The sequence below is a fragment of the Coturnix japonica genome, chromosome 2 (assembly GCF_054131305.1).
Source record: "Coturnix japonica strain WE chromosome 2, WE-NBRP24, whole genome shotgun sequence".
Lineage (NCBI taxonomy): Eukaryota > Metazoa > Chordata > Aves > Galliformes > Phasianidae > Coturnix > Coturnix japonica.
Window position 1 is genome coordinate 114,513,673 of NC_140664.1, and position 26,968 is coordinate 114,540,640.

Sequence of the window (26,968 nt, forward strand, 5' to 3'; positions counted from 1 at the left end):
TTCTATAATATGAAAAATGAAACTGTTCTATATGTTGAAAATTAAATACCTTATCCTATATATGGAGCTGGGATCAGATATAATCGCGTATGCATACATCCTTTGTGTAAGAGTACAAAGTACAGTTAAGGTCTTCTATTAACTCACAATTATCGTTACAAAACAAGTCAATGATTCTTGGAAAATAATTTGTGAACTGTGAATGAAAAGCCCCATTGAAGCTTGCCATTGCTTTTGGCGATAAAGAAATTCTCCTAATATGGCTATTTTATTAATGCTGTTGTATTTCAAAGTTCCTTAGCCACAGCTTACACAGTATTATCAAAGGAACATTTATTTCTTCATTTCACTTACTTTCTTTATCTTAAGTAAAGGTCAGAAGAGCTTCCTGGAGAGTTATTCTGGCAAAGGTTATAGAGTTTCAGACATACACATGGATATAATGTATGTGGCTGTGGGCTCTTCTAAGCAGGAATGGAGATGAGCTTAACCAAAGCCATGGGGAAATTACTGGTGCAGAAGTGTCATGGTAGTGACTGTTTTCTCTAGGATCTAAACCTGCCTTCAAACTGTATTATAATTACTTACTATATATAATCTATAAGTCTATACACTGCACCAGTGCACACCCTGTTACTGGCAGGAACATTTGGCTTCTTAATTTAATTTTTATTTTATTCACTTACTGGTGGTGGGGTTTTTTTGTTTGTTTGTTTTTCTTTTTTTCTTTTTTCTTTTCTTTCTTTCTTTCTTTCTTTCTTTCTTTCTTTCTTTCTTTCTTTCTTTCTTTCTTTCTTTCTTTCTTTCTTTCTTTCTTTCTTTCTTTCTTTCTTTCTTTCTTTCTTTCTTTCTTTCTTTCTTTCTCTCTCTCTCTCTCTCTCTTTCTTTCTTTCTTTCTTTCTTTCTTTCTTTCTTTCTTTCTTTCTTTCTTTCTTTCTTTCTTTTTTAACATGGGAGAGGATGGGTTTCATTCTAAATGTGCACCTGTGTAGATTCTATTACAGCCAACTGAGACAAAAAGATAGTGATAGACACAAATGTTAAACCAGTGAAGGAAACTTTGATTGCTTCCTATTCCAGAGGCAACCAAACTGTGATCCACCGTCATTTTTGGGTGCATTTTATTTCTCTAGCCTCATTTAAATTTTCCAAACAAAGCTCATTTATGGTGTTATGTACAGATAAGGGGGGAGGAGGTGTGAGTGTGGTTTGCAGAATATATAAAGAAAACTGATGTGCTCCACTAAAACAACTATAGCCCAGGAACAGTCTTAGTGATATGACACCTCTCTTCTAGCTTCATTCCTTCCTGAATGGGCTTTACAATTGAAGTTTGTGGTCTTAAATTGAAACTTGCAACTCTGAAAGAAGTAAGAAAGTCAGAAAAGTCATAACAGAGTCAGTGGTTAAAATCTTCTTGCCTAGAAATCATTCTTTTAGTCAAATCTTGAAGCGAAGCTGGGGAAAGTAGCATAGGAGCTGATACTGCCAAGTATATGTACTGTGTCCTGGCAGTGAGCAGGATTAAATGTCCCTTAACATGCTGTGGGCTTTGCATTTCTTCTCAGTAATGATTTTAACTAGTGAAACTTCACTGGTATTAGTAACTAAGGGAAACACTTAGTTTAGATTAGATATACAGTTCACTTTATCCACTTAAGGATTTAACTTCAAAGCTAACTTGTGTCCATGAATATTTCAAATATGAGTTGTTATTAAGCTTCAATTAGTTTAAAAAAGCAAACATAATACATGTATTTATAGTTAGGTGTGGGCTTTAGATATTATGAGTGAGATCAACAGCAAGCATAACTTCATGTCATATTACTGACGTTGCTGAGATTATATATATTCCTACTAGCTAGGGATCCAGCTAGTCGAGCTTCTCCTTAATGCTTTAAACTTAAGTTTACTTGTTCCAAGTTATTTTGTTACTCCATTATGCCTTTGGAAAGAGAAATGAAATATGCCTTTCTCGCAGAGAAATATTAGGCATGTTTACACTTCCATCCTCTCATTTTTCGCAATGTCCAAAGACCTATCTTGTATTATCTTCTGGCTATATAACTTTTATCCTTTAGTATGTATTACAAAGAACTGTTCTGTAGTTTAGCTCAGTGAGTAGAATGAAGAATAGGTAATAAACAGCCTGTTCTGCTGAAATTTGAAAAACAAATCACTGTTTATATTCTTGTAACCTTCTGCTTTCTGCAGCAACCAAACTTTGTGAGCTCTACTGGAGAAAAATATGTATTAAAAAGATGTTTTCAGCTTGTAATTACAAAGGAAAAATTATGAAAATTACATATTAAATAGTGTAATTCTCTTACTCTTTCCTTTCATGTTTTTTCTTTAAAGAAATGCAAATTCCACTAAGAGTCTCGTATATGTTTTGCCTTTTCTGAATCCACTGCAGCCACCAATCTGTTTGCTGTATTGTTGAGTGACTTCCTCGTGTCTCTTCTTTTAGCAACTATGTCAAAAAATTTCATGAAGGAAATATGTAGTCTGTTTCTCCAAAAAAACAGCTTTTTTTTTTTTTTTTTTTTTTTTTTACCCTATTTCTGTGTGACTCTTTTTCTGAATTCTTATCTCATTCCCAAGACTTGGTTAAGCTGTTTTCTGTCTGTATAAAGTCTCTGTTTACATGTCAAGAAGGATAACCTGTGTTAACTTCCTCAGATAAGGTTTCCTATTGTTGCCAGTCCATTTTCATACATTGAGGAGGAGCCAGATATTGAACTGGCTGGCATCAGTGGCAAAGCTTTCAGATATTGTAGAACTGCAAGGACGCTGGGATCTGGGAGTAAAAATGAATAAATGGTTCAGTTTGCTTGAAGTTAATAGCTGTTGAGGTGAAGATTGCTTGCTCACAGTGTTTGGATGATTTCTTTGACAGACACAAGAGGAAGTAGGTAGGATTTGCTGATGTCTAAAGGATGTAGCTGTCAGAGAAAACTTGGTATTGTCAACAGTACACTGATTTGTAATTTGACTTTGGCACTATTGGTTATAAGTGGCGATTACCCTGCACCAAACCAGATTGTCTAGTGTCTTTATAGCATAATCATGTTTTGTTATTTTAAAATAATTTGTATTTATAAGTGATCTGTTCTTCTGGGGCTGTTTTTTTTTTTTTCCTTCTTATTTTGCCCTAAAATGTAGGTTATCTAATTAAAATTCTTGATAAACTCTAGCTTTTTACTTTTTATTATTGAGTTTTTGTTCATGAGGGTTTGTGCTGTGCTTCATGTTCTTGATCAGTGTCCTTCCTGCTCTTTCATTTTGTGTCTATATTATTTCCCTGACCATCACAGTCTTAACGCTGCCAAGTGGTAAATGTTAATGTTAGACCACAGCTTCTGACAATAAATGGGAAGGGCTGGCTACAAAAACCCCTTCTCCTCGATGTCTGATTAAATTTTAAGATAGGAAAAAGTAGTTTTTAGTAGTAAATTTGTTGCTGATCTTTCAAGACCTTCATTCTTTCTCCTTTTTTTTTTTTTTTTTTTTTTTTTCCCCTCCAAGTTTAGCAAAAGAGCTCTTTCAATGGAGATGCCAGCAGCCTTAAATTATTCAGGGATGTGCTTTTTAGATGCTCTGGCTTGCAATCTTTAAAAGCCTGTTAAAGAGAGATTCTTTACATAGGCTTCAGGTAGCTGTATTCTTCTGTCATTTTAACTAATGGCTTAGGATATTCCAAATGCAGTTTAAATGAGGAAAAGCTTTAATATTTATTTACATGCTTGCAGCATGCAAAATCGTGTGCAGCCTTTTCACACTATGAAGTGAAAAATGCTGTTTATTTTCTTTCTCTCTGTGACTTAAATTTCAAAAATGACTTATACCATCTGAAAGAGCACTTCATATTTGCTTCAGTATAACAAGAGCTGGTGAGCAATTGGCAAAGGGTAATTTTCACATATTTTGACATATTTTGAGGGGAAAAGTACACAACTAGAACAGAATAGAAAATACTAGACAAAAACGTAAGTTCTGATGTGTCTACTTAAGTCAAAAGGAGGTCTGTTTAATAGGTTTGTTTTTGTTTGTGCTATAGAATAGTTTGATTTTGCAGCTTCTAGGGAAAAAAAAACCGTGGACTGAAAAAAACTGTCAACATTTTTAACACGATGATTCAGTACATTGGCATCTGGTAGTCATATCTTGGTAGTGCACAATGTCCTAGAAATCGCAGTTGGTAGTGTTTTGGTTTTCTGTGTGTGGCAAGATGCACACACTCTATGTGCTTTCAGGGTTTATTTTTTTCCACTGTTGTTTTTTTCTTTACAGACTGTGGCTGGAATCACCTTTTATTTAAGTATTTCTGCAAGTGAAGTACTGCAGAACACAGTTTGACAGATATCCTGCAGAGTGATACTAGTTCTTCTTGGTGCTCAGCTGGTAGTGCTTTCTGCTACAGCTGTGCTTTGTTTCTTGCCACTCAACTTTAAAACTACTTCCTTTCATAGGTCAGATGTTGTCAAATACACATACATTTATTTAGTTATTTAAGAGTATGCTCTGCTAAGAGATTCTTCTTAAAAGGCTGTGAGAGTTGCGGCACTGTATGTTTGCATGACCTTGGGCATGTTGCTTAACATCTTTGTTTCTCGGTTTGAAGTCAGTGCAGAAATGCGTGTATCACTCTGCTGTGAGGTATACAGCTTTCTTAATTGTCACTTATCTAGAGATCTCAAAAGCATTTCATAAAGAGAGTCCAATGCAATTGCTGTTGTAAGAACTGGAGAAGTCAGACTGAGTTGATTCTGTCCACCTTATGTCCCTTCATAGTTGCCTTAGATACTTAGACACTTCTTTTGTTGTGTCCCTGAGCACTTGCTTCTTTCAGAAAACTTTGTGGGCTTGTTTTGTGGTTGGTTGCTGGGCATTAGCCTATGCTAACATGGTTTTGGTTTTTTTGTGTGTTTTTGTTTTTTTTCCCCTGCTACTTCTTCTAGAGTAGTTGCTGTTGTTGTGACCTGTTCCATAATCAAAAGGTTTAATTCTTGGAAATGTTTTACCAAGGTGCAAATGGTGAACTCTTGTGACCTTAATGGCAAAAAAAATTGTGGATTTTTCTTAGTTTTAATAACTAGTCTGTTTATTTGCTTTTCTGCCTGTATTTTTCTGCTACATTCCCAGCGTTGAACGAACATGGATTTAAGTTTTCCTAAATCACACAGGTAGCACTGGTAGTCCCAAATTGTGCAATATTCCTCAATAGCACTGAGGAACAAATGACAGGACAGCATCAAGCTTGTGGCTTTTGCATCTTGAAACTTTCAAAGCTGAAGCTATTCCTTTCAGAGTTCTCTGCATGCTGTGATGGGAATTTTATTGTGAAAGGTACCACAGGCATCCCGACAGTGATAGTGCAACCATGTTATTTAGATGTGGCTCAACTGCAGTGGGTCACATGGGAACCTGGTGATCTTCAGAGCTGTTGCATGGAGGAGTCCAAGTAACTGGATGCTGTTATTGTGGGACTTTTACCACTCTGTGTGTCCCCTAGCCTTCCACTCCCATGTCTCTGCCAGACCAAGCTGACTTGGTGCTCTTTCCTGAGAGCCCCATCCTCATTTGCCGTTTTATTGCAGATTAAAGGCTTAGGTTGCATGTGGAGGTTATCTGCTAATGAATAAACTTCAGTCATCCTGTCCTGTGATAAATCTGTCTCCTAGATCAAAGATGAAGCATGTAGACCTTTTTTCTTTCAAATGGTAATTTCTTAAGGCTGTCAGATCACTTCCTGAGGTCTGTTTACATAAAAACAAAAAGCATTACACATATTTTATTCAAAATGTTGAATTTTCAGTTTTGAAAAAACTTTCCATTTCCTCTCAAAGGAAGCTTCCCCTCCTCCTCTCCACATAAGGACTCTGTGAAGATCCCATCTGTGGAAATACAGGCAAGCTTGATGCTGTAACTTGTAGTCATGGCAGTATTTTCTTAACACAACAGTTATTTCTGTTTTAAAACAGATAGTTGTTTAGTTAATTTCATCAGGAGCATGTATATGTATTAGAGCATCTGTTAAGCTCCAGTTGTATTTAATAAAGTATGCAGAATTTTTTTTCTGCTATATTTTCACAGAGAAATCAAAACCAAACGAGGCAGATTGAGGGGTCTTTCTGATTGTTTAATACAAAATAGTCATCCTCCTGAAGCTGCTTTTCATGCAGTGTTTTTGCAAAATGTTTTTTGTATTCTAAAAGCAGCCTAAATAACAATTTGAAAATCCACAAGCTCTGTGATGGCGTAAAGTAGAAGCTACGTCTGTTTTTTTTCATGTGTTTCCTTTGGTAAAATGTATTTACAGTCTGTGTCATTTTTTTGTCTTGCTACCTCAGCAACTGAAGACAGAAGTCTCTCCCACAGACTGCCGTGAAGTTTTCACAGGCTTTAGGGGGAAAAAAGGGAGGAGAGAGTGACAGTCCTCAAAACATCAATTAAGCACTGGAGAGTTTGTGGTGCATTTATGGCATGTAGTAACAATTTTCTAGCTTCTGTAAACAGGAAAATATGCTCCTCAGTTTAGGTTCTATATCCTTTTGTTGTGGTCCTATGCACATCATAGATGTACTTGGGAGGAAACATTTATAAGCTGGTAGATATGTATAAATAAGGATACTAGTTAGACTACTGGCTCAGCGTATTAAGTAGACAAGATTTTTGAGTTTTAGAGCTGGTCAATGCTTTTTTTTTTTTTTTTTTCTCCCCTAGAAATGAGCTAAAACTCATATAAACTTGTGAATGGAAAACGGGTTCCTTTTCAAAGGCATGTATTCCAGTCTTTTTCCTGAGAAGGATTCTTTTCCTTTTACTTACTCTCCTTGATCTTCCTGTCTTTGATACATTACTTTTCTCCATTTCTGGATTACAGTTTGACCTTGATTTGAGGTGAAAAGTGAACTGTCTTGGTGAAGGTTAACTTTATTCTTATGTATTTATTTATTCTGTAAGCTGAGGATTATGCATGTTAGAAAAGAGTGAATCATTAGCAAATTTATTTCTGGTTGTCTTTTTTTTTTTTTTTTTTTCCCTTTCCTGTGGCTGTTTATGAACTTATTCAGCAAATGTGGTTGCCAGTAAGTTAATGTAGTGAAATATTTTTTAGCAATGACATTTACTGCCAAGTCCAGTGAATAGGAAGGTTACTGACTGGCTAGGTTGTTGTCTTCAAATTTATATGTTATGAGTAGTCATTGAGGACATTTGACAATTTACTTGTGCAGAAACAATTCCCAGTCTTACTAAAGTGATCCACTTTGCTCAAATGTTGTTTCTTTTTTCTTCAAAAAATAAACTGTTGGTTTTTTTTTTTTGTCTTACTTGAATGTCTTCATGTTAAAACTGTGTGCAGTATTTTCTTATTAACCCATCTGTAGAGAGAATTTTACATGACCAAAGCACTAATAACTAATATAAATGAAGACAAAAGAGGCTGTAAAAGAAAAAAAAAAAAAAAGAACAAATATTCAGTGAAGACCAAATGTTTCAAATATTTGGGAGTAGAATTCATGAGCTAGATTTAAACAGAGTGTATGCTCTGCATCTGTGTATCTATGTTCTGTAAATAAGAAATATACATGCAATGTATTTTTCAGTCTTGCTGATTGTATGAATGTATAAAACAGTTGTACAATGTCAGGAAAAATGGGCTTCTGAAAAAGTATATAATGTATACAGTAGTTCTGAGTATTCCATTGTGATTCCCTCATACAGTAAGGATGCTTTAAGTAGTGGCAAAAGCCTTAAACATCTGTGCAGAGAATCAAAGCCAGATTGCAGGTGGTCAAAATTCCACCAGCTTCCAAAAGAGCACTTTGCTCTTTAGTCTTTCAATATTGAGCGACTTAAGTCCTGACTTTATGTTCCCAGAGGTAACCACTTTTGTCAATGGCTTCTTTGTTTCCGTGTTGAATTAGTGATAAAAACTTGTGAGTTGAGTATTATTGTTGACTCATTTCAATGGCCTGCACCTTTTCCAGTGTGAAATTGGTAGTGAACTATTTGCTAAAGATGTACATTTCAGCCTCCCTTTTAAAAAGTTTTAGGTTATTGATATTTGAGCTGCCTTACTGATGAGCATTCTTGAAAATTTAGCATTCTAGTGTGAAGGACACAGATGCATTTGGAGTGGTGGCAGTTTCATTCTTCCACCAAAGCAAAACAAAAATCTCATTAGCTACCTTCAGTTAGTGCATACTTCTTTTATGAATGTGTATGTGTTCTTACTGGTAAAGGCAGACACAAATTCAAAATAATTTTTGTGAAATGCAGTTTTGTTCCTGATAATGCCTATCATTGAGACTTGCTAAAATAAAAACAATTCGTAAGTAATCTTTTTATTTAGTTGTTTAGTTTATGATAGAGAGCTATCTGTGTAGTCCGTTGGCTTTTCTTGCTTTCACATACTGTTGAGTAGCTAACTGACAGACAGGCACGATTATCTTTAAAAATAATCTATTATTATGTTGCTTGTTGATTATGAGGACATTTCTACTTTACAAGGAAACAAACTGATACACTGGTTATCAGTATCTGAAGGTACACTTGTATGACTGAGATACCTTCAATCTTCTAACACGAGTGTCAGAGCCAGGTATTAAATCCAGTTTCTTTTACTTAAAGTCCAGCTGCCAGCTGCAGGTGTAAGGTCAGCTGTCTTCTCATAGGTACTCTTCTTCATAATTCTGTGTCTGTGCCTCCTTTTAAAATCTAGATCTAAAAACATTAAATTGATAATTTACCTGAAGTGGAAATTGTATGTGTGTAAAACGCTGGGATATTATCTTACTTGGATATTTTAGTAATGGAAGTTACGTAGTACTTAGCCATTACCTCTTACAATTTAAATTAAATTTTGGAAATTGCTGCAAATGGAAATCCTGTCCTCAGAAAAGCACACAGACCCTGATTTAGTGGCCAGCTTTCTTCTCTTCCCATTTAACTGTATTGATAATTCCCAGGTAGGAATACAATTTAAGTTTTCTCCCAGGCCATTAAGACTTTCAAAGAGGATTCGCTTCCCCTTGCACCCTGCTTGGGAGCCCTTGGAGCCACACACATTATAAGTAAATGCAGAAATAAATGCTCCGATCTCCCAGGACTGTAATGCTACAAGCTAATGCAGGTGAATAGCAACCACGTTGCTCTGTGGGGTCGGGGAGGCTGCAGGTTCAGCATAAGGGGATTAAAAAATTATTTTGATTTTTTTCTTCTTTGCCCTTCAAAATTATCTTACGCTGTCCACGGGTTTTGCACCAATTGCTACAGATCCCAGCTGGTTTAATTTTTATGTGGTTACTGCTTCCTCCTTCAGGGAGCCCTGAGCCTCTGTTTATTTTGGGGGCAGGGGATCTCTTCCTCCTGCCTCACCTACTCTCCTCAAACATCAAAGCTAGCCAGTTTGCTCCTCCTAATTTAATCCTCCCTCTCTCCCTCCCACCAACGTTCTGCAAATTTCCTTGTATTATTCTCAGAGTTATTCAATGTCTGGTATTTATCGGCATGTTAACTTTTGCCCTAGAGGTCCGGGCGGGAGCCCTCAGCCCCTCGGGCAGTGCTTTCCCCTGGGCGGATTGCGATGGAGCCTCATTGGAGTCAGTGTCTGAAAGGAGAGCACTGCACGGAGGGGACTATATACAGCAGCGCTCATGACAGCATTTCTGTGAGACCCTGCATTTGGAGGCTGAGAAACTGTGTCTGTAATTGCAGTTCTCACTGAAAAACAAAACAAAACAGAAATACAACGAGCCAACTTTCTGGACAATTCTTAACTAGAAGCTGAAATCTTCTGGGTGGTGGAGGAGAGGGGGTCAGCTGGCCAAAATCTCGTCAAATCAGCCCTTTGCTTGGGGGTAGAGGAGTACAGACAGACTTCTGATCCCATTAAGCAGTTCAGTCAGTTAGCAGCTGCCCAAATCAAGAATAAGTTTAGGCCTAAAGACCTACTGTGCCCTAGCAAAGTCTTCACCAGCAGCCTGTTGAAAAGTTTGCCTTGTAATTGCTCTTAGGGTTTGGGAAATAACTTTGTACTGATATTTTCTGAAAGCTTCTTTCCCCCCACCTTCCTACTTTCTCTAGCCAGGTGGGTTGGCTTTTTATTTATTTCAATAAGCAGAATGTATTTGCAGCTTCAATTTTCAACCTACATGGTTCTCATAAATTGGAAGCCAAGTGGCTACAAATATCCAAATTATCTCAGTGGTGTCTTCAGTGCTGCCAGCATAAGAAAGCTGCAGGGGTACCCTTAGTAACTCTAATGAATATTTCAGAAATAGCAACTGTGTGGACAAGCAAATGAAGGATATCTTGTGTGGAAAATGGGGATGTATAGCATTGAAATAGTTATTAAGCTATGTAGGCACAACCTCTAACATTGCGCCCTCTCTGCCACCTTGGATAGGAACCCTGCACTTTCAAGAAAGCTGCATTCAATGTGTCATGGAGGATCCTGGGTTAGCTACACATAAATAGCTAAACTAGCAAAAAATTTTCCAGAGACCTCACAGACTCTGTGAGACACAGGCATAGTTCTTTTAAAAAAGCACGTTTCAGTTAAAGAGTGGCTTTTATTTGCAGTTCAGGCAGAATTTCTTGCCCGAGAAGAGGCAGGAACACCATTTTTAGGAGTCAAATAAACTGTGCCATAGGGAAGCAGAATATATCTACGATGTCTTTATAATCTTACTGATCACTTTTCCCCACGTACAAATGCTCTAATGTAAATGTGTTCTATAGATAGTCATCCAACCTTTGCCACAACTTTGATGTGCTGTAGGTACAACAAACCCCTCCCTGTTCTCTGATTCAGCCTTCTTTTAGATCTCACATGTTATTCTCAAAGGCTTTATATTCATGCCAGATCGTAGTAAAGATAGGGAATAATTATGGTTGATACATAGAATTAACACTATCTAGAGATGAGCAATTCAATTAATTTAAATTTATTTTCATCAATACTTGTTTCTTATCTTTTAGTCCTTAGTCTAGACTGCTTTGTGGTTTGATGGGGGGAAAAAAAAGTTAGTATTGCAAAAAGCACTTGTTAATGTGGGTGCATTACTGCAGACTATAAGGTCCAGAATTACCCAGTATCAGTTGTAGGAAAATGTACTTTTATTTTCCATCTTGAAACTCTATAGTTTTAAGCAGGAATGAATTTCAGCTTTCAGTACAGTTCATCCTTACCTGCTTACTACTTTTTTCTATTTCAGTTTCAGAATCAATATTTTTCTTCTTCTCACACTTTCATAACACTTGGACTTTTGAGAGCAAAATTCCACAATTTTGGACTGTCTTTTATTCTTTGATTTTTGTCATCCCTCTCCACCCCCTGATGATGTTTAAAACTCTACTATTACATAGCATTCTTGCAATGCACTATTCAAGTAGATGGTTAATTGATATGCATGGTGTTTTATGCTTTAGACTGGAAAAGAAAATAAGCAATTTCCTTCATTTTGCAGAATGAGTTCTGTTATTAAAGTGCATTTGTAGTTGTGTATTTTCCAGTAAAGGTGACAGATTACTTCAAAGCTGGTATTTTCTTTTTGTTAAACAAGGTTCTCAAATAGATTCATCTTGCCCACGTATTCTATTCTTGCCAGTTGGCTTTGAAAGCTGGTGATTGGGCTCATCGTTCAGAACTAGCTTCCAAAAAATGAGGTCCCATGCTGTTTCTATCTATTGAGCTGGTAGGGGCTGGAAGGATCTGATCTGAAGCCAAGGCAAAGACTGAATTGATAGAATCATATCTAATACATTTGCCAAATACTGCCCAGTTGGGAAGTTCCACTTTCTGGGAAAGAGTACCAATGCAAGGGGTGGCAGAGCATCCGTGGTGATACCAGCTATCCTCAGATTTCCTTTCCTGGACTTATAGCCAGGATCCCATGTAAGAAAGGTCTTTTTTTTTTTTTTTTTTTTTTTATGTTGAGTATATATTTTGCATGTACTTCCTGTTTCTCTCTTCTGTGTGTTGCCTTATTTTCTCCTTAGTTACAAATATGTATGTAAAGAGGGAAAACGTTACTGCTTTTTATGCTTGTTTTGACTGTACTTAATGTATCAGTGCAGAAGCATCCATGCACACTCAGTATGTTTGCTTCTGTTTGACTCTCCTTGCTCACACACAGACACCCAAACATGCATGCATGCTCTGATTCAGGTGAGCGGTTACTGCTCAGTGGGACTAGATGGAGGTCAGCTGTCTTTTGGGACAAATAGTATGTTTTCTGTACTTTTGATTTTGTAGCTACAAGCTTAAGATTGGCAGTAATGTCATATCAAGATCATTTATTTCTTTTTTAAAAAATAAAATGCTTAGGAATATATTTCTTCTCTTTCCTGGCATCTTTTGTTCGTGAGATCCTAGCAGCTCAAGTCTCTTGCCTAAGTTCCTTGAAGTCTCTTGTCTGAAGTTCCACTTTTTATACAAGCTGCTCTGAAATCACAGTGATGATACACATCTGTATGTCAGATATCCAATTTGTCACCAAGTTCTTCCAGTATGGGGCAGAGAGTGGGACCTAAATGAAATCCAGTTGATTGCAACTCAGCTAAGATCTGATAGTGGTGACTTTGATAGATCAGATGGTGGAGAACTTGGTGGAGTTTATGTAGATGTAATCTGCTTAGCTACTTTTGAAATAGTCTTGCTTTTCTTTGCAGCTGTTCCAGTGGTCAGAAACAAAAAGGGGTTTTTTTGCCACTGTCTGGCCAAGAGATTGCATATGGTGAAAGCAATTGCAGATCTTGTCTTGGTCCGTCATTACAGTCACTTGTCTTCAGCCATTGCAGTCATTTGTGCACACAGCTTTCACTGAAAATCACTGGGCACTGTTTAATGGGAAAGACTCAGTTTCCACCCTTAACTGTCTTTCTCTCCTGTGACCTCTCCTCACTTGTCACTTCCTCAGCATGGTGTTTTTATTTAAGTTCTTGTTCCAATGCTGTGCTGAATACTGCATTCAGCTGTAGCAGCAGAAACCTCCAGAGTATGAAGGAGTGGTCAGCTGTACCTGTTTCAGCTAATTCCTCCCATACATCCTAAGTATGTCCTACAGTAACACATTTCATCATAGTATAAAGTGGAAATAAGTGGAAAAAAACACCCTGCTTTGGCATTCTTTTGTTTTTAGTCTGATACTTATTAAATGTCTGTTAAAATTCAGAGTGTATCTGTCTGCAAAGGTATGTAGCTTAAATCAAAATCCTGTAGAAATAAAGACCCAATAAATAGCCTCTGGAATGCAGAAGGCAGTTGTTTCATAACTTAAATGCATATTTGTGAAACCTCATTAGAAAACATATATAAATTCTGACATTCCCACCTGGGAACCATGCAGGAAGTGTTTAGTTTTTTAGCTCATTGCATTGGATATGCAAATACCTATACTGAATGAGCAGTTTAAATGGCAAGTTATTGTTGGAGAGTTAAAGAATTTCAGGTGTCAGATGAGACGACAATGTTGTGTTCGTTGTTAGTAGCAGATATTTAAATAAATAAATAAATAAATAAGAGCATCTGAGGTCATTACTATCAGGTGAGAAGTAACAAGCTTTTTACCCTCCTGAATGAACGATTCCAGATTTTGTCTCCCTCTTTTTTCTTTCTTTTTTTTAAAAAAAAATTTTCCTTTATGAAAATGCCTACCTGTTGTACTTAAAACATAAATAATTTCTCTGAATCATCAGGTGAGTGCTGCTCAGTTAGACCGAGCGAGGAAAATTGCAAAAACACGTATTAGGGTCCCTGTCCTTAAGTGTATTTCAGTTTGCATTTTGATAGCAGTTTAGAAATGTTATCGCCTGTTTTGTCACAGACATAATTCACATCTTTCTTCAGGCACTGTAAACAAGAGAAATGGTTTAATGGCTCCATAAAAGGCACTCTGTGCTGATAGCTGAGATTAGACCCTTTAGTAATGGATTTTTGTGTGCTGGGGGAAGGGGAAGGCTTGGCAGAAGTAAATGTACTGGAAAAGAATCTTTGAGAGACTGATGTATCTGGAGTGCCTGCTGCATTTCTGCGTGTGTTGGGAGGTGGATTTAAAGTATGACAGTATTGGCTTTATCAGTACAAGGGCCTGCTCTTCTTGCTTTGGAAATTTCACTGAGTACTAACTTAAGTTACCCTGGTTAGTCCAGCAGCTGGAGTTGTGGTGGTATTAACTCAGCTTCACAGCTTCACTTTTTGTCTTGCTGTTATGAAAATCCCCTCTATTCAAACATGTTCATGAAATCTCTCTATATTTACATGGCATTTTAACAGTTTTGTCTCAGTCAGTCATAAAAATGAATCAGTTTATTAGCAAAGTTGGGTTTAGACAGTGGTATGAGGCCATAAATTTGAAAAGCAAATCAAAAACGCAAAGCAGAAATGTTCAAGGCATGATGACTGCCAGTGACCTCTCTGTTGCATCCTTTTCTCTGTGACTATGCAAAGTTCTCAAACTTAAAAAAGATGAATGTAGTGTTACTTTCGGGGATACTGGATTTAACTAACAAGCAATTTTGTTTTTGATTTCATATAATAAATTATCCCGCAAGTGTTGATAATAAGACATTTTTATCTTCGACTGTGGAATTAAGACCTGCTGTTTGCCAGCACCACAGAATTACCAGTATTATTTAATGCCTTTTTAAAATATGCTTAAATCAGTTCTTCACAAAGCAAAATCTGATATTATATTGCATTCTTGGTAGGAACCTGAAGTTTGAAAATTTTAAAATATCTTTTTTTTTTTTGCTCAACGGTGAAATGCTTTGCAATTCCATCTAAGACATGTATTGTTTCTTCATCTTGAATAATCATTTTTTTTAATAGAAAAGATTGTGGAGTCTTGGCTTTAATATTTGATGTAGTGCATTTCTTAAGCTTTCTCAAAAGAAGAGACTCCGTTCTGTCTGTATGGAGCTAGTACAGTTCCTGTTTGCCAGCCTAGGAATCACACAAAGTCTCCTCAAAGGCAGACAGATTCCTTCTTTTAATTTCCGAGTTCTTAATAATAGTGTTCTCATAGGTTTTAAACTGAGTGTTATGGTTAAAGTGTTTGTTACTTGTCAGCAGCAAAATCCCCAGTCAAAGGAGAGTGGCATTTGAAGGGGTATCTGCATGTTCTGTGTGAGTTTGTTACATGGTGACATTGTCACCACTTTGTGTAAAACCTAAGTACGTAAAAACATTTAAAAACACAGAAATCCAATGTAAGACTATACGTGCTGTGTTAGATACAGCATACAAGCTCTCATACTATGCAGATCTAGATAGATGTACCTATACACAGTGAATATGCTGTACATAATACAGCATAATCGGTTTGCTACAGATGGTAGCAGTCCTTCTGCTTGCCTTATGTCTGCATGCTGGCTTCAGAGGTAGGGTCTGTGCTTTGAGCTCGTTCTGGTGCTGACACGCCTGACTTTCCAGTGCTTGAGATGAAGTGTTGAAGCTGGCCATCTAAATACAGGTTGTAAGGTCATTTGCTTATCAAGTTAGGAAGTAGTTATCTGTAAGTTATCACTTGGGATGAAATCCTGGCCCTTGGTCACTTCTTAAAAAGACTGTTTTTAAGCAGAGTACCTGTTAACCATAAAAGGGTTCAGACTGTTCTGGAGTTAAGCAAAATGAATTTACCATCAAGAAGAATTAAGTGGTGAGGAGCCGGTAGTTCGAAATGGTGATTTTTTAATTTGGATGTGTTGGTAGCTGGGTGTGTTGTACTAAAATTAGATTGTATAAATAAGCAACTTTGCTCTTATCAGTAGAAAACTGATAGAAAAAAAGTCATATGAAATCCAGTTTAGTGAAGCCGTGTATGTTTAAAAACTGTTTTTATCAGCAGTCTATGAAATGAGTGCTATACTAAAATGAAGAGCAGTGGATGAAGGTGGCAGTGACGATGTGAGGACCTGTTTTGAATGCTTGAATTTTTACTGTTGGAATAAGCCTGTCATCTTCAACCACACTTCAGATGTGGTTTTAAAGGTCAAGAGGCATTTGAGAATGCCCTCCCAAAGCGTACTAAGTGTTTTTCCTTTCTTCCTCTAAGAGTGTACACTTAAAAGTTACAGATAAAGCTTAGCATGGTGACTGTGTCAGGAGACTGCCCCGAGAAGGCTTTAAATTTTACAGCTACAATATCTTTCTGGCCATAGTTAAGATAAAGATCTAATATAAAATCACTTTGAACTGTAATGCTTTCCTTAAATAAAATGAAGGCGTTAACCTACTTGATTTGATACACTTTACCCTGGCTTATAAAGCTCAGAGGAAGGTGAGGTAAACTTTAATTAAAACTACAGCACAGATGCCTCCTAGCACCGTGCCCTGTACCTTGCTAGGACTGTACAGTAAGCAAAATAAAAATGTACCTCACAGCCGAGGCAGCAGGCTGGAGCCGTGTTCAGTGAAAGTAATTTAATTAGTGTTGATCATGACTCCAGATGATGGTGATTTGATAAGGAATAATTTAGTACTTAACAGCCTTTTACATGCACCAACTCCATGTGGGAAGGTAAAGCAAATTGCACAAAATGAATGTGCTGCTTTCACTTGTGCCTGTGCCAGTGAGCTGGAAAACTGCCTGTTAGCAGACGTTCAGGCTCTCAGCGCCGTGATGAAATACCCAGCCAGTTCTCCGCGCAGGGCTGTGGTGTGGGAGTCTCTGTACTCCCGTTATTTAAAAATAAATAAGGGAAGTAATTTTTCATAACAGATTAACTTTGAGGAAGTAGCAAAGTTAAATGAAAAAAAAATAAAAAGTCGAGCAGCATGTGGCCTTGGTGCAAACATGTGATACTGGCTTTAGAGAAGAGTCTTGTTACAGTTGTGGTTTAATTCTATGATCCAAGTCGGGGAGCTTGCCGACCTCTATGTCAAAGCCGTTGTTCTGGAGATAGAGCTTCCATCCCACGCTGAAACATGCAGCACTGCAGTGCCGTCTGACCAAGGCATATGAGGATAGCCAGGAGTGAAAGTTCACTTATGAAAACCTGAAGCAAACAGTTGGGTGTCAGACTGATTTGTGATGAGAATGGAAAGCTGACCATGGGCTGCAGGTTGCTTTATTATAAAATTGAGAAGCTTTATTCAGGAAGGCCAAATAATGTTTTATTTTAGTGCAAGTTCATATAATTTCATTTGGAAAGATTTCTTACTGTGATATTCACTACTTTTTACCTCTGTAAGTTACTGTGATGTGTTTCCATGTCTGCATTGCTCTCTTCTTTTACAATACAGTCCTTCCATGATGAATGACTACTGTTCATCAAATATAATAACTGAGAAGAGGTCTTAGAGATGATTCTTGTGAGTTTTGTGAATATATGTGGGAACATAATACGTATTACACAATGTCTCAGCTGAGAGCTAATAATATGAGGTGTCATATATGCAGGTAGGAGAGGACCTGCCTGGGAGAGAGTTCTCTGAGCATCACCCAGTTGCAGGAAGACCAGTGGTGAGAATCAGAAATCAAGCTCTCATCAATACATACTTGTATATATCAATACATACTTGTATATAAGGGTTTATTGGTTTTGATGTTTACTTGTAGTGTTTGATTTACCAGTCAAACATATTCATGTTTGTGCCCGTGCAGTACTAAAAAATAGTCTGTAACCAATTGTCTTTCCTATGGTCAGGTACAAGGGAAGGGACAAGATACTACATAACAGAATGTAACAGGGACTTAATTTTGTGCTGAAGATTCTCTAATGGGGTGCTGCATGTTTGTGGCTTCCTCGAGAGACACAAATGCTTTTGTCAGGCTGCAGTGCGATATCTGGGCTATGGTGTCTCAGTGACAACACCACAAATCAGTCATAAGAGTTCATCTCCAAACTCTAGGCTGCTTAGAATCCAAAAATTGATTTGAAATCTCATTGACTTAGAAATTGAAGGGTGTGTTTTCACACCATTAAATATCTGTCTTTAGTCCTTCGTCCTCCTAGCCACTTAATGTAGATTCGCCCGTGTTAGGTGAACTTTGAATTTTCTTCCGCTTTAATTCTAGTTAATGTTGGCTATGAATAAGGAAAGTTGGCTGGCATAAACTAGCCTGCTGGTTAACCTTATCTTTACCTCTGTCCTTTTCCTTAATTCAAACCAATTTGTGCTTTTCCTTGACAGTGCATTTCTGTCATACTCCCTCTGTTCTTTTTGCTATATATATATGTAAAAAAAGCATAGATAATTTTTTCTACATTTCTTTCTATGTCCCATTTCATATTGACTTTGGTGAGGCCAGAATTTTGTCTTTTATCTTAATGAGAAAAATTACTCAAGGCGTTCCTTGTGTATTTTTTCAACCATTGCTTGTAACTAAAGAAATGTAGTCACCCAGTTTCCAAAGTTTCACTACAAATTTGCATGTATTCTGTGGGACAAAAAGATAATGGATCATATACATGAGAAATTTATTTTGGAAAAATTGGTGTGGCACTCATTGAAGTGAACTGCTATTGCATTTATAGATAAAAGCTACCTCACAAATATTACTTAGAAACATTTGGTGCCTGGGAAGTATTTTGCCTCTGACAACATTTACAGTAGTTAAGCCAAATATATGTGGGCTGTTATTTTCCTACTAATGAGATGGGATCCTGGCCATCATTCTATTAAACAATAAAAGTGCTAATAGCCAATGCAAGGATCTCTGGTGTGTAGTTTTCAGATACCCAAAGAAATGCTTGAAATGTTTATTTCCTATATTGTCTTTAGTATTGCAATGGTTTAATTAATCATGTGATTAATTAACAGTGTCTAGTTTACTTGAGAAAGCTTATTGTTAATATTGTATTTGGTTTTTAATTACATTCTCTTTCTCTTTCCAGTGGCTTTTCATGGTCTCCCTGTGAAAATCAAGAAGGAACCCCATAGCCCATGTTCAGAACTTGGCTCTGCTTGCAGTCAAGAGCAACCATTCAAGTTCAGTTATGGGGAAAAGTGCCTGTACAATGTCAGGTAAAGCAATCAGGAGTATGTCTACAGTGAGAACTGCTGATTTAAATGAGGACTGACTAAAGAGTAATAAAGCCATAATAGAGATCTTATAAAAGTTACCTCTTCAGCAGATAACAGACTGATGAGATAATGCTTTTAGCTGATGAACACCAATGATGTTGTTTACAGTTGCATGAAACACTTACATAACCACTTTAAAGCAGTGTTTTTCATCAAAATGCATATTCTCCATTCTTCTCCATGGGAGATAGCCAGAATTTTAAAACCTATAGTGCAAGCATGAAATGGAAGGAGTGTCTGGTTTTCTGTGAGCTGTGCTGGAAAATACTTTCAAGATGCATGACATACATTAGGGAAGAGAGTAAGCTCTGTGTAACAGACTGGGAGGTCTGAGCAGCACCTTAGATATTTGACATGTTTTGAAATGACATATGCCAACATTCAAGGATGATTGCAATTTGAAATAGTATTTCATTAGGATATGCATCTTTGCTATCTTTTCAAAAGAAATTGTCATCTTTTATATGAGTAAACAGTAAAAGCTTTAATTACTCTGAGGGGCTTGATATGACTGCATTGTTTATTGATTTTCTTTTGGCTTGCACTTACATGTCACTCCTACCTTCAGTGTCAACAGTGAAGGGTTTCTTATTGACAATTGAGTCTATTTTCGAATCTTTAGACTCACATTTATGTATTACCAAAACTGAAAGCGCTTAAATACTTTGCAGTAACTTTTTTATATGTGGAGGAAAATTAAAAAAAAAAACAAAAAAAAACCAGACTGATACCTTCATCAGTCATACTAGAATGGTTTTGGTTACAAAAATCAAATATGTGTATTAATGGATCTGGTGGATCCATGGGTACCTGACATAGGAAAGTATGCAAGTTCTTGCTTACTGTCTGCTTCGCATCTATGTTTTTATTGCTTGGAAATAGGAATGATCAAAGTTTGTTCGTGTCCTTGTCTTGTTTGGGACACCTTTGTATTTGCAGGACTTGAATGTTATTTTTGAGAGGGGGAAAAAAAAAGTCAAGGGAGGCTGCTGACATCCTATGTAGGTAGCAAAGCCAGCATAGCATTGTTTTTCAGGGTCAGATCCCTTCCCTCTAGCTGCATTCATTGTTTTACTGTCTCACTTTGTGGTTTGTACACATTCTAAAAAGCGTCTTGACAGGCACTGCCGGCTCTTCGTGCTCTACTCCAGGTGCTTTTACAATTGCGTGTTTTGTGTATCCCTTGTTAGAATGTCACTGTAAGACTGAATCCTTTAAAAATACATTTCTAGGCTCCAGAGAAGAAAATGCTATGTTGAGCCACTTACTTCCAAAGTGATTTTTTTTCTGTGCTCTTCTCAGTGTAGAGAGTTTCCCCTCCTTAAACTGCTTAATAAAATATCTGTAATAGAAAACCTGTATGTGATGCTTTTTTTTTTTTTTTCTGCTTTTTTTATTCTCTTAATGTGCTTCATGTGTTTGCTGAGAAAATAACTTGACTATCCTTCCTCTTGCTTTACTTATAGTGCCTATGATCAGAAGCCACAAGTGGGAATGAGGCCCTCCAACCCACCAACGCCATCCAGCACTCCTGTGTCACCACTGCACCATGCCTCCCCAAACTCAGCTCAGACTCCTAAACCTGACCGGGTTTTCCCTGCCCATCTCCCTCCATCCCAATCCATTCAAGACAACAGCTTCCCTATGGATCACAGGTAAAACACAGAACACATACAGGACCTGTCCAGAAGGCATTTCAGTGGTGGCTGCATATCTCTCATATAGGACAGCTCTGGCTTTAAGCCAGCAAAGTTCAGAATGTCAGAAATACATGTGCTGTGTAAAAGAGTGGCACTCTGCTTGATGGATTTCAGTAGAAGTTGGTCTTGACACTGACACAGTTTTAATGAGCTGGTTCTACTGCCTTGTGAGGGCAGCTCACTTGAGGCTAGTAAGCCCCATGAGGTGATGAAGTCACTGGCGAACAAGATCCTTGCTATAAGTGTCTTGCATCTTCCTAAGAAATGTACCTACAAACAGATAAGTGGCTGTATTACGATGTTACTGCTTGAGAATATTCTTTGGAAGGGTGGATCGTTTTTCCAACTGCTTTTGAAATATAACATTTCAAACAAACTAAGATGCCAACATAAACTGCGCTTAAATAACATTAGTCTGAGTAAAAGCCACAAGAGCTGGAGACTAGAATTAAAGCTTAAACTGTCCTTAAGTCACCCTGTTTTGTTTTGATGTTAGAAATCCCTAGACAACTGACTGTCTTTCTTAGCTCTGTTTTGCAACAAATATGCTCAGTGCATCTCCCTTTTTTTTTGAGACCAGACACTTGTTTGTGGAATTCTGTTCATTCTAACCATTGTTACATGAACCTGTTTGTGTTTGCTGAATTGTGCAGTTTCTCAGAGCATTTTGATTTTCAGCTATATATAGATATGTAAGTTCAGGGACTTGTCTTAGTGCTTACAGTTTAGCCAATTGTTAACAAATTGTTAAACTGTACCTGAAAAGAAAATCACAGATTTGGGGAGTTTGACATGCATGCTTCTGCTCTAATAAGGGCTGTTATCTCCAGGGATTTGCGCAGATCACTTCTGAAGGAGGTTGCTATGGTTTATATTGCTATTTTGTGCTCTACTGGGATAGTATTAAATATCACCCAGGGTTCCTATGAGCATGTCTAGCACTGAAGGAGCACTGAATTGGCCCCTTCAACTTCATTGTGTAGTTTTCCCCTCCTTGCACTGTAGTTTAACCAAGTTGACCCCTGGTGAAGCCAGGCTGCAGTTCTGATCGGAGGAGTGTGATGAAATGTATTTCTCTATATACACCCAAGTCTTTGTGTATTGTCAGGAGACTGAAATCCACCAAAGATAAGTGGATTCTGTGTAAGAGAGTATTCTATAGGTTTTAAAAAATCATTATTTTATTTAAGTATTACTTTAGAGCAACTTGTGAAGAGAATGCTGAAACTGTGTCAGTCTGAATTTGAATGTTTATAGAGGTTTGCATAGCCCTTAGTTTATCTTTCTGTAGCTGTAATAATTGTTTTATACAAGCTTTATGGGTTCTTCACACAGTTTTTTTCTTTTCCCTGTGTCTTTGAAGTTCATTTTCTTTGGGAAATTTTGCACTTGTTTTTCCCTTCTGTGATAAAATATCACATTTTAGTGAATGTCAAATAAGCTGGAGTAAAAATCTCCTTTTTTTCAACCTTTACAAAGAAAAGTGCAATTGTAGTGAAAGATATTTTTTCCTTCCTTACATTGAATCTTTTCATTTGCTGTTGTTTGTAACAAATGTACACTTCATATTTTTGTCCAATTCAAATCTTCCTGATGTACATGATGGTAGCTGTGATGAGTGCATTCAGAAAATGTCATTTAAACAAATGGTCTACCTATGTAAGTTTGTATATAAATCTTTAACTCCAAGCATATTTCTTTGGAATATGCATTGGTGGTATAAGATGGAATCAGTATCTAGAAGATACAGCCCATACATCTTCATACTGGGCATGAATATATGAGGGATAAGTGGTCCTAACAAGTACCAACAGGAATCAAATCCACTTGTGTAAACAAATGACTTGATTCCATACAAAGCTTCCAGTACAACAAGTATTATTAACTTCCTTTGAGGCTTTGTGAGTGAGTCTGTTTCTTATTTTAACTTCAAGTTGCAATTTTCTGATTCACTCCTTGACAGTTCTTAATGATAATTTCTGCTTCTTTTTTTGGCTAATGAAAAAAGGAAAAGAGGGAAATGAATGCAGTGCCAGTCAGCCTAACTGTTTCATAATAGATTTGAGTTTCTAAGTTTATTTTCTGCAGGTGTAGGTGGAATTGCAAAAACCAATGTTGCAGTGTAATATTCTTTGTACTGCAGAATAGAATATTTACAGCAGCATTAAAAAAAAAAATAAAAAAAAATACCTCTAGTATTACATTGCAATAGTTTCTATCCCTGTAGCTCCCACACTATTTGTAATTAAGCTATGATGGTAAATATTTCTCAGACTAAGTTCACTGGAGTATTTTGAGATGTTAGGGTTTCAATTATTTCAGAAACATGTACTACATATAAGATGATTTACAAGGACTGTGTTATTTATGCAGTCAAAACCCTGCTTTCTTCTTCATTTACTCCATTTTGTCCATGAGAATGCCTGCTTTTGCTGGCATGAGCCAAAGTCAGTTCCACTGCAAAGTACAAGAAGCTGAGGAATGACTAGTTCTTCACTTTTAGTGTGGCTTGCAGAGAAAGGGACTAATTTCTTTTTTAAAAAAGAGGAATAATGAGTGGCTAATAGGGCCAGTAAGCACTTTGTTGCAAGAACATTGTTACACCTACCTTGGATTAGAAAAGACACGATTCTGGTGGTGATAGTTACTCTGGTAATCTGTAGATCACAGAAGACTGTAGGACTCAGCAGAGTGGCAAAATAGTATCCTTGTATTCTGTAGGCTTCTGAACCCTCAGATGTCCAAGTAATTACATTCAAAACTTTTAGTCTTATGAAGAGAGCTACAAATGCAAGTTCATGAGTAGTGTTGCATGGAAATAAAGGTGATTTATAATTGTATTCTCAGATTTTATGTGTACTGAGTAGCATTTTGGAGTAGTGAATGTCAGTGTGGCCTGTGTGGACTATTTCCTTCATGTAGAAATAATCATGGCAAGAATGCTTTATTTCTCTTAGCAAAAATCTGTACCCTATCCTCTTTCTGGAGTGCTTAAATTCCCTTCTGAAATGCAGTGCCACCTTTGCAGATACACCTTAGTCCCCAAGGGAACAGAACCATACACTTCTACCCAGGCATGATTCCAGGAGTTGGGACAGACAGTATTCTTTGTTGTAGTGGTCAGAATGGTTTCTGTGTAACAAAACTGAAAGAGTAAATTAGAGTACAAGCAGTATGCTATTCATGCTCATGAAAGAACAGAGAATTCCATGTTACTGTTGTAGTATAACATCAGTCTTTTTGCTTGTTGGCCTCCTCTGTTGAGAGATGTTGAAGGCAAGGAATATGGTGGTGGGGGCAGGTGGTATTAGAGTTGGTATTAGTAGGTGGGGGGTTTATTTCTTTGCTTCTTGCTGTTCTGCAGCACTGCCATGATCATAATCCTGGTGGGGAGCATTTGGCATTATCATAAACAAAATGTTTGCTACTGAGAAAGTGATAAAGCCATTCCCTCCTGCTAACCATAATCTGTGAAGATCTTTGTGAAATGTAATGTAGCTTAAGTCCTTTACATGACCTCTCTAACTTGTGTCCTAGATTTCGCCGCCAGCTCTCTGAACCTTGCAATTCTTTTCCACCTTTGCCTGCAATGCCGAGGGAAGGACGTCCAATATATCAGCGGCAGATGTCTGAGCCTAACATCCCCTTCCCGCCTCAAGGTTTTAAGCAGGAGTATCACGATCCAGTTTATGAACACAATGCCATGGTTGGCAGTGCAGCCAGTCAAAATTTTCCCCCTCCTCTGATGATTAAACAGGAACCTAGAGATTTTGCATATGATTCAGGTAGGTGAGACTCTATTTATTTCTGCATAGTAAAGCAATAAATGAGTCCAAGGTGGTGCTATTGATGTTTTGATCATATTAATTGAAACTTGCTCTTTTGACTTTAAATTTCTCAAAGTAATTTATGTCCAGTGCGACTCATGAAATAGTAAGATTACCACATAGCATGCCACTCTTTCCTTGTCTTGGTCAGCAGAAAATTTCACTTCCTAGAACTCTCTGTCCTGACAGTGTACAAATTAAAGAAGCCAGCAATTTAGAAATTGTGGGTGTAAAACTGAGCTTTGCTTAAACAGGATCTTGCTCTGTACTATCTCATCTCTGACCTCTAAATTTGTGTGTTCCATTTTACGAGCTCTTTTATTTGCCTGCCAGAAGCAGAGGACTCCTTCTCCTCTTGCTTGCACTACCTTAAATCAGAAGTAACTCCTCTGAGGTGGGGTTTATACAGCTATAAAACCAATGAGGGAGAAGAATCAGGCAAATTGGTGTCAGCTTCTCAGTTTGTGCATACTCCTGTGTTTTGTAGAGGTACATAATCTGTGATGCCAGGTTGCTGATGTAGAGAATACACCATTGCTATTAATAATGTTTATTATTATCGTGCTTGTAGGGCAACAGAAATGGAGCCTTAGTGCTCTATAGATAGCATGAAATAGAGGAGGTGGTGGCGCATTCTGAATAGCTTCTGGTCAGAAAAGATAAAAATGTGAATCAAGGGAATATTATTATTAATGTTAGATTCCTTTGCTACAATTTAAATATTTATATTGTATTTAGGAAAAGAGAACAAAAAATAAGGAAGGAAAAATAGAGTTTAGTGTTGAGTACCAGGTAAAGAGGAGAGGGAAGCTGAAGGGATGGCATGAAGGGAAGCTGAGATTAGAACAGCATGGAGCAGAATGGATGAGGTGAATGGGGTAAACATCAACTTGGTACGTATAGTGCTGTGAAAATGCCCTCAAAACATGTCTTTCAGTTCCTATGTAAATGATTTCTTCAGCTCCTCAGTCACTGTCTCTGTCTTGCTTTATGTATACAACACTGCTGAAGGGGGGAGGGGAATTCAACAAGTTCTCATGGTGCTCCTAAGGCAAGGTATGTTACTTTCACCAGGCACTCTGAGTTGGAGCACGGAGAATGGATGACCCTTCACTGACTTCTGTCTAACTCTCTTCTGGGTACTTCCTGTGCTTTCTTCTTGGCTCAATTTCAGGCTAGATGCTCTGGCAGTTTTGTTTCCAGCGGCTGCATGGCTGCTGAGTTGAGATCTCCTTTGAAATTTTAATCCATGACAAACTGTCATGCAAATTGATACAGTAGAAAATTTGTTTTTAATTTTTTTTTCTATGGCTATCTTTACCTATTTAGTAAAATATTATGTGGGAACACTGGTGTAATGTGCCTGGTTTTAAGACTGATCTCCGTATTAGTACAGTTGATTTTGGAAAGTAGAGCTCCTTTTGCCTTTCTTATTCTTCACAAGCAAAAAAAAAAAAGAAAAACAATCCTTAGATAATTTGTGTTAGGCATATACAGGAAGAACTTCAGAACTGAAGTATGACAATATGAATATAGGTTTAAATTGTAAGACTGAGATCTTGAACTAAATCTGTTCACTAATGAAGGTTCTTAGATAATGTGGTTCTCGCACTTGTGTACCTTTAGTCTTAGAGAAGAGTAGGGGAGAGATTGTCTGCAAAGTTAATGTGGCTGTTGTTAATAGGGAACTGCAGCTTCAGGCACTGCCAATCCCCTGCAACCTTCACAAGCACCATTCATCCTTCTAAATTAAAGGGTGAAAAAAGACCCTTTTGTAAGCATGCTTCCTTCATATTTGGCTGGGAAGTGGGATCTCCTTATTGCATGCTATTACTTTAAGTCTTGGTTGTCTGTTAGCACCCATCTTTCCTTGGAATATTCTTTATGGAAAAAAAGCAGTTTTGATTCTGAAAAGAAGATGTGCATAGTTGTGTCCAATCCTTCATGTTTTTGATTGTTTGTTTGTTGGTTGTTTTTTATTTATTTATTTATTTTTCTGCCAACAAAAACATTTCAATTTTTAGTAATGACATTTAAGCAAAATGGTTGTTTCTTTTGCAGATGAATAATTAGTTTTTAAAAATGTAATAGCTGTGTAACCAGTGGTCATGAAAAATTAATCTGTTGGTATCAGGAAGTACTTTTATTGGCCTCAGAATCACTGCATTTAAGTTGACACATCTGTACACTCCATAAATTGCAGTCAACAACTGTGGTCTGTTGATATTTTGTCTTGTTACCATCTGTTCTCTAGAAACCATCATTTTCCATCCTTGCTAAAAGTACATTAAATAAGCCCTTAGGAAACATAATGTATTTGTCACTGAATCATTGATTTCATTTTTTTCGCCTATGGATGTTCAGGGAAGGAGGAGTGCCAGAGTGAAAAGTCTTTTTTTGCA

The 26,968-nt window shown here is 37.2% G+C and overlaps 1 protein-coding gene across 5 annotated transcripts in view; it reads left to right on the top strand.

The window, feature by feature from the left end:
* Positions 1-26,968, top strand: part of ETV1 (ETS variant transcription factor 1) — a 66,166-nt gene that overhangs the window by 15,051 nt on the left and 24,147 nt on the right. For all 5 annotated transcript variants that reach the window (XM_085538548.1, XM_085538547.1, XM_085538545.1 and 2 more), the window contains 3 exons: positions 18,850-18,979; positions 20,506-20,694; positions 24,277-24,524. In XM_085538548.1, coding sequence (XP_085394674.1) covers positions 18,850-18,979; positions 20,506-20,694; positions 24,277-24,524 — 567 coding nt within the window. The remainder of the gene's footprint in view (positions 1-18,849; positions 18,980-20,505; positions 20,695-24,276; positions 24,525-26,968) is intronic.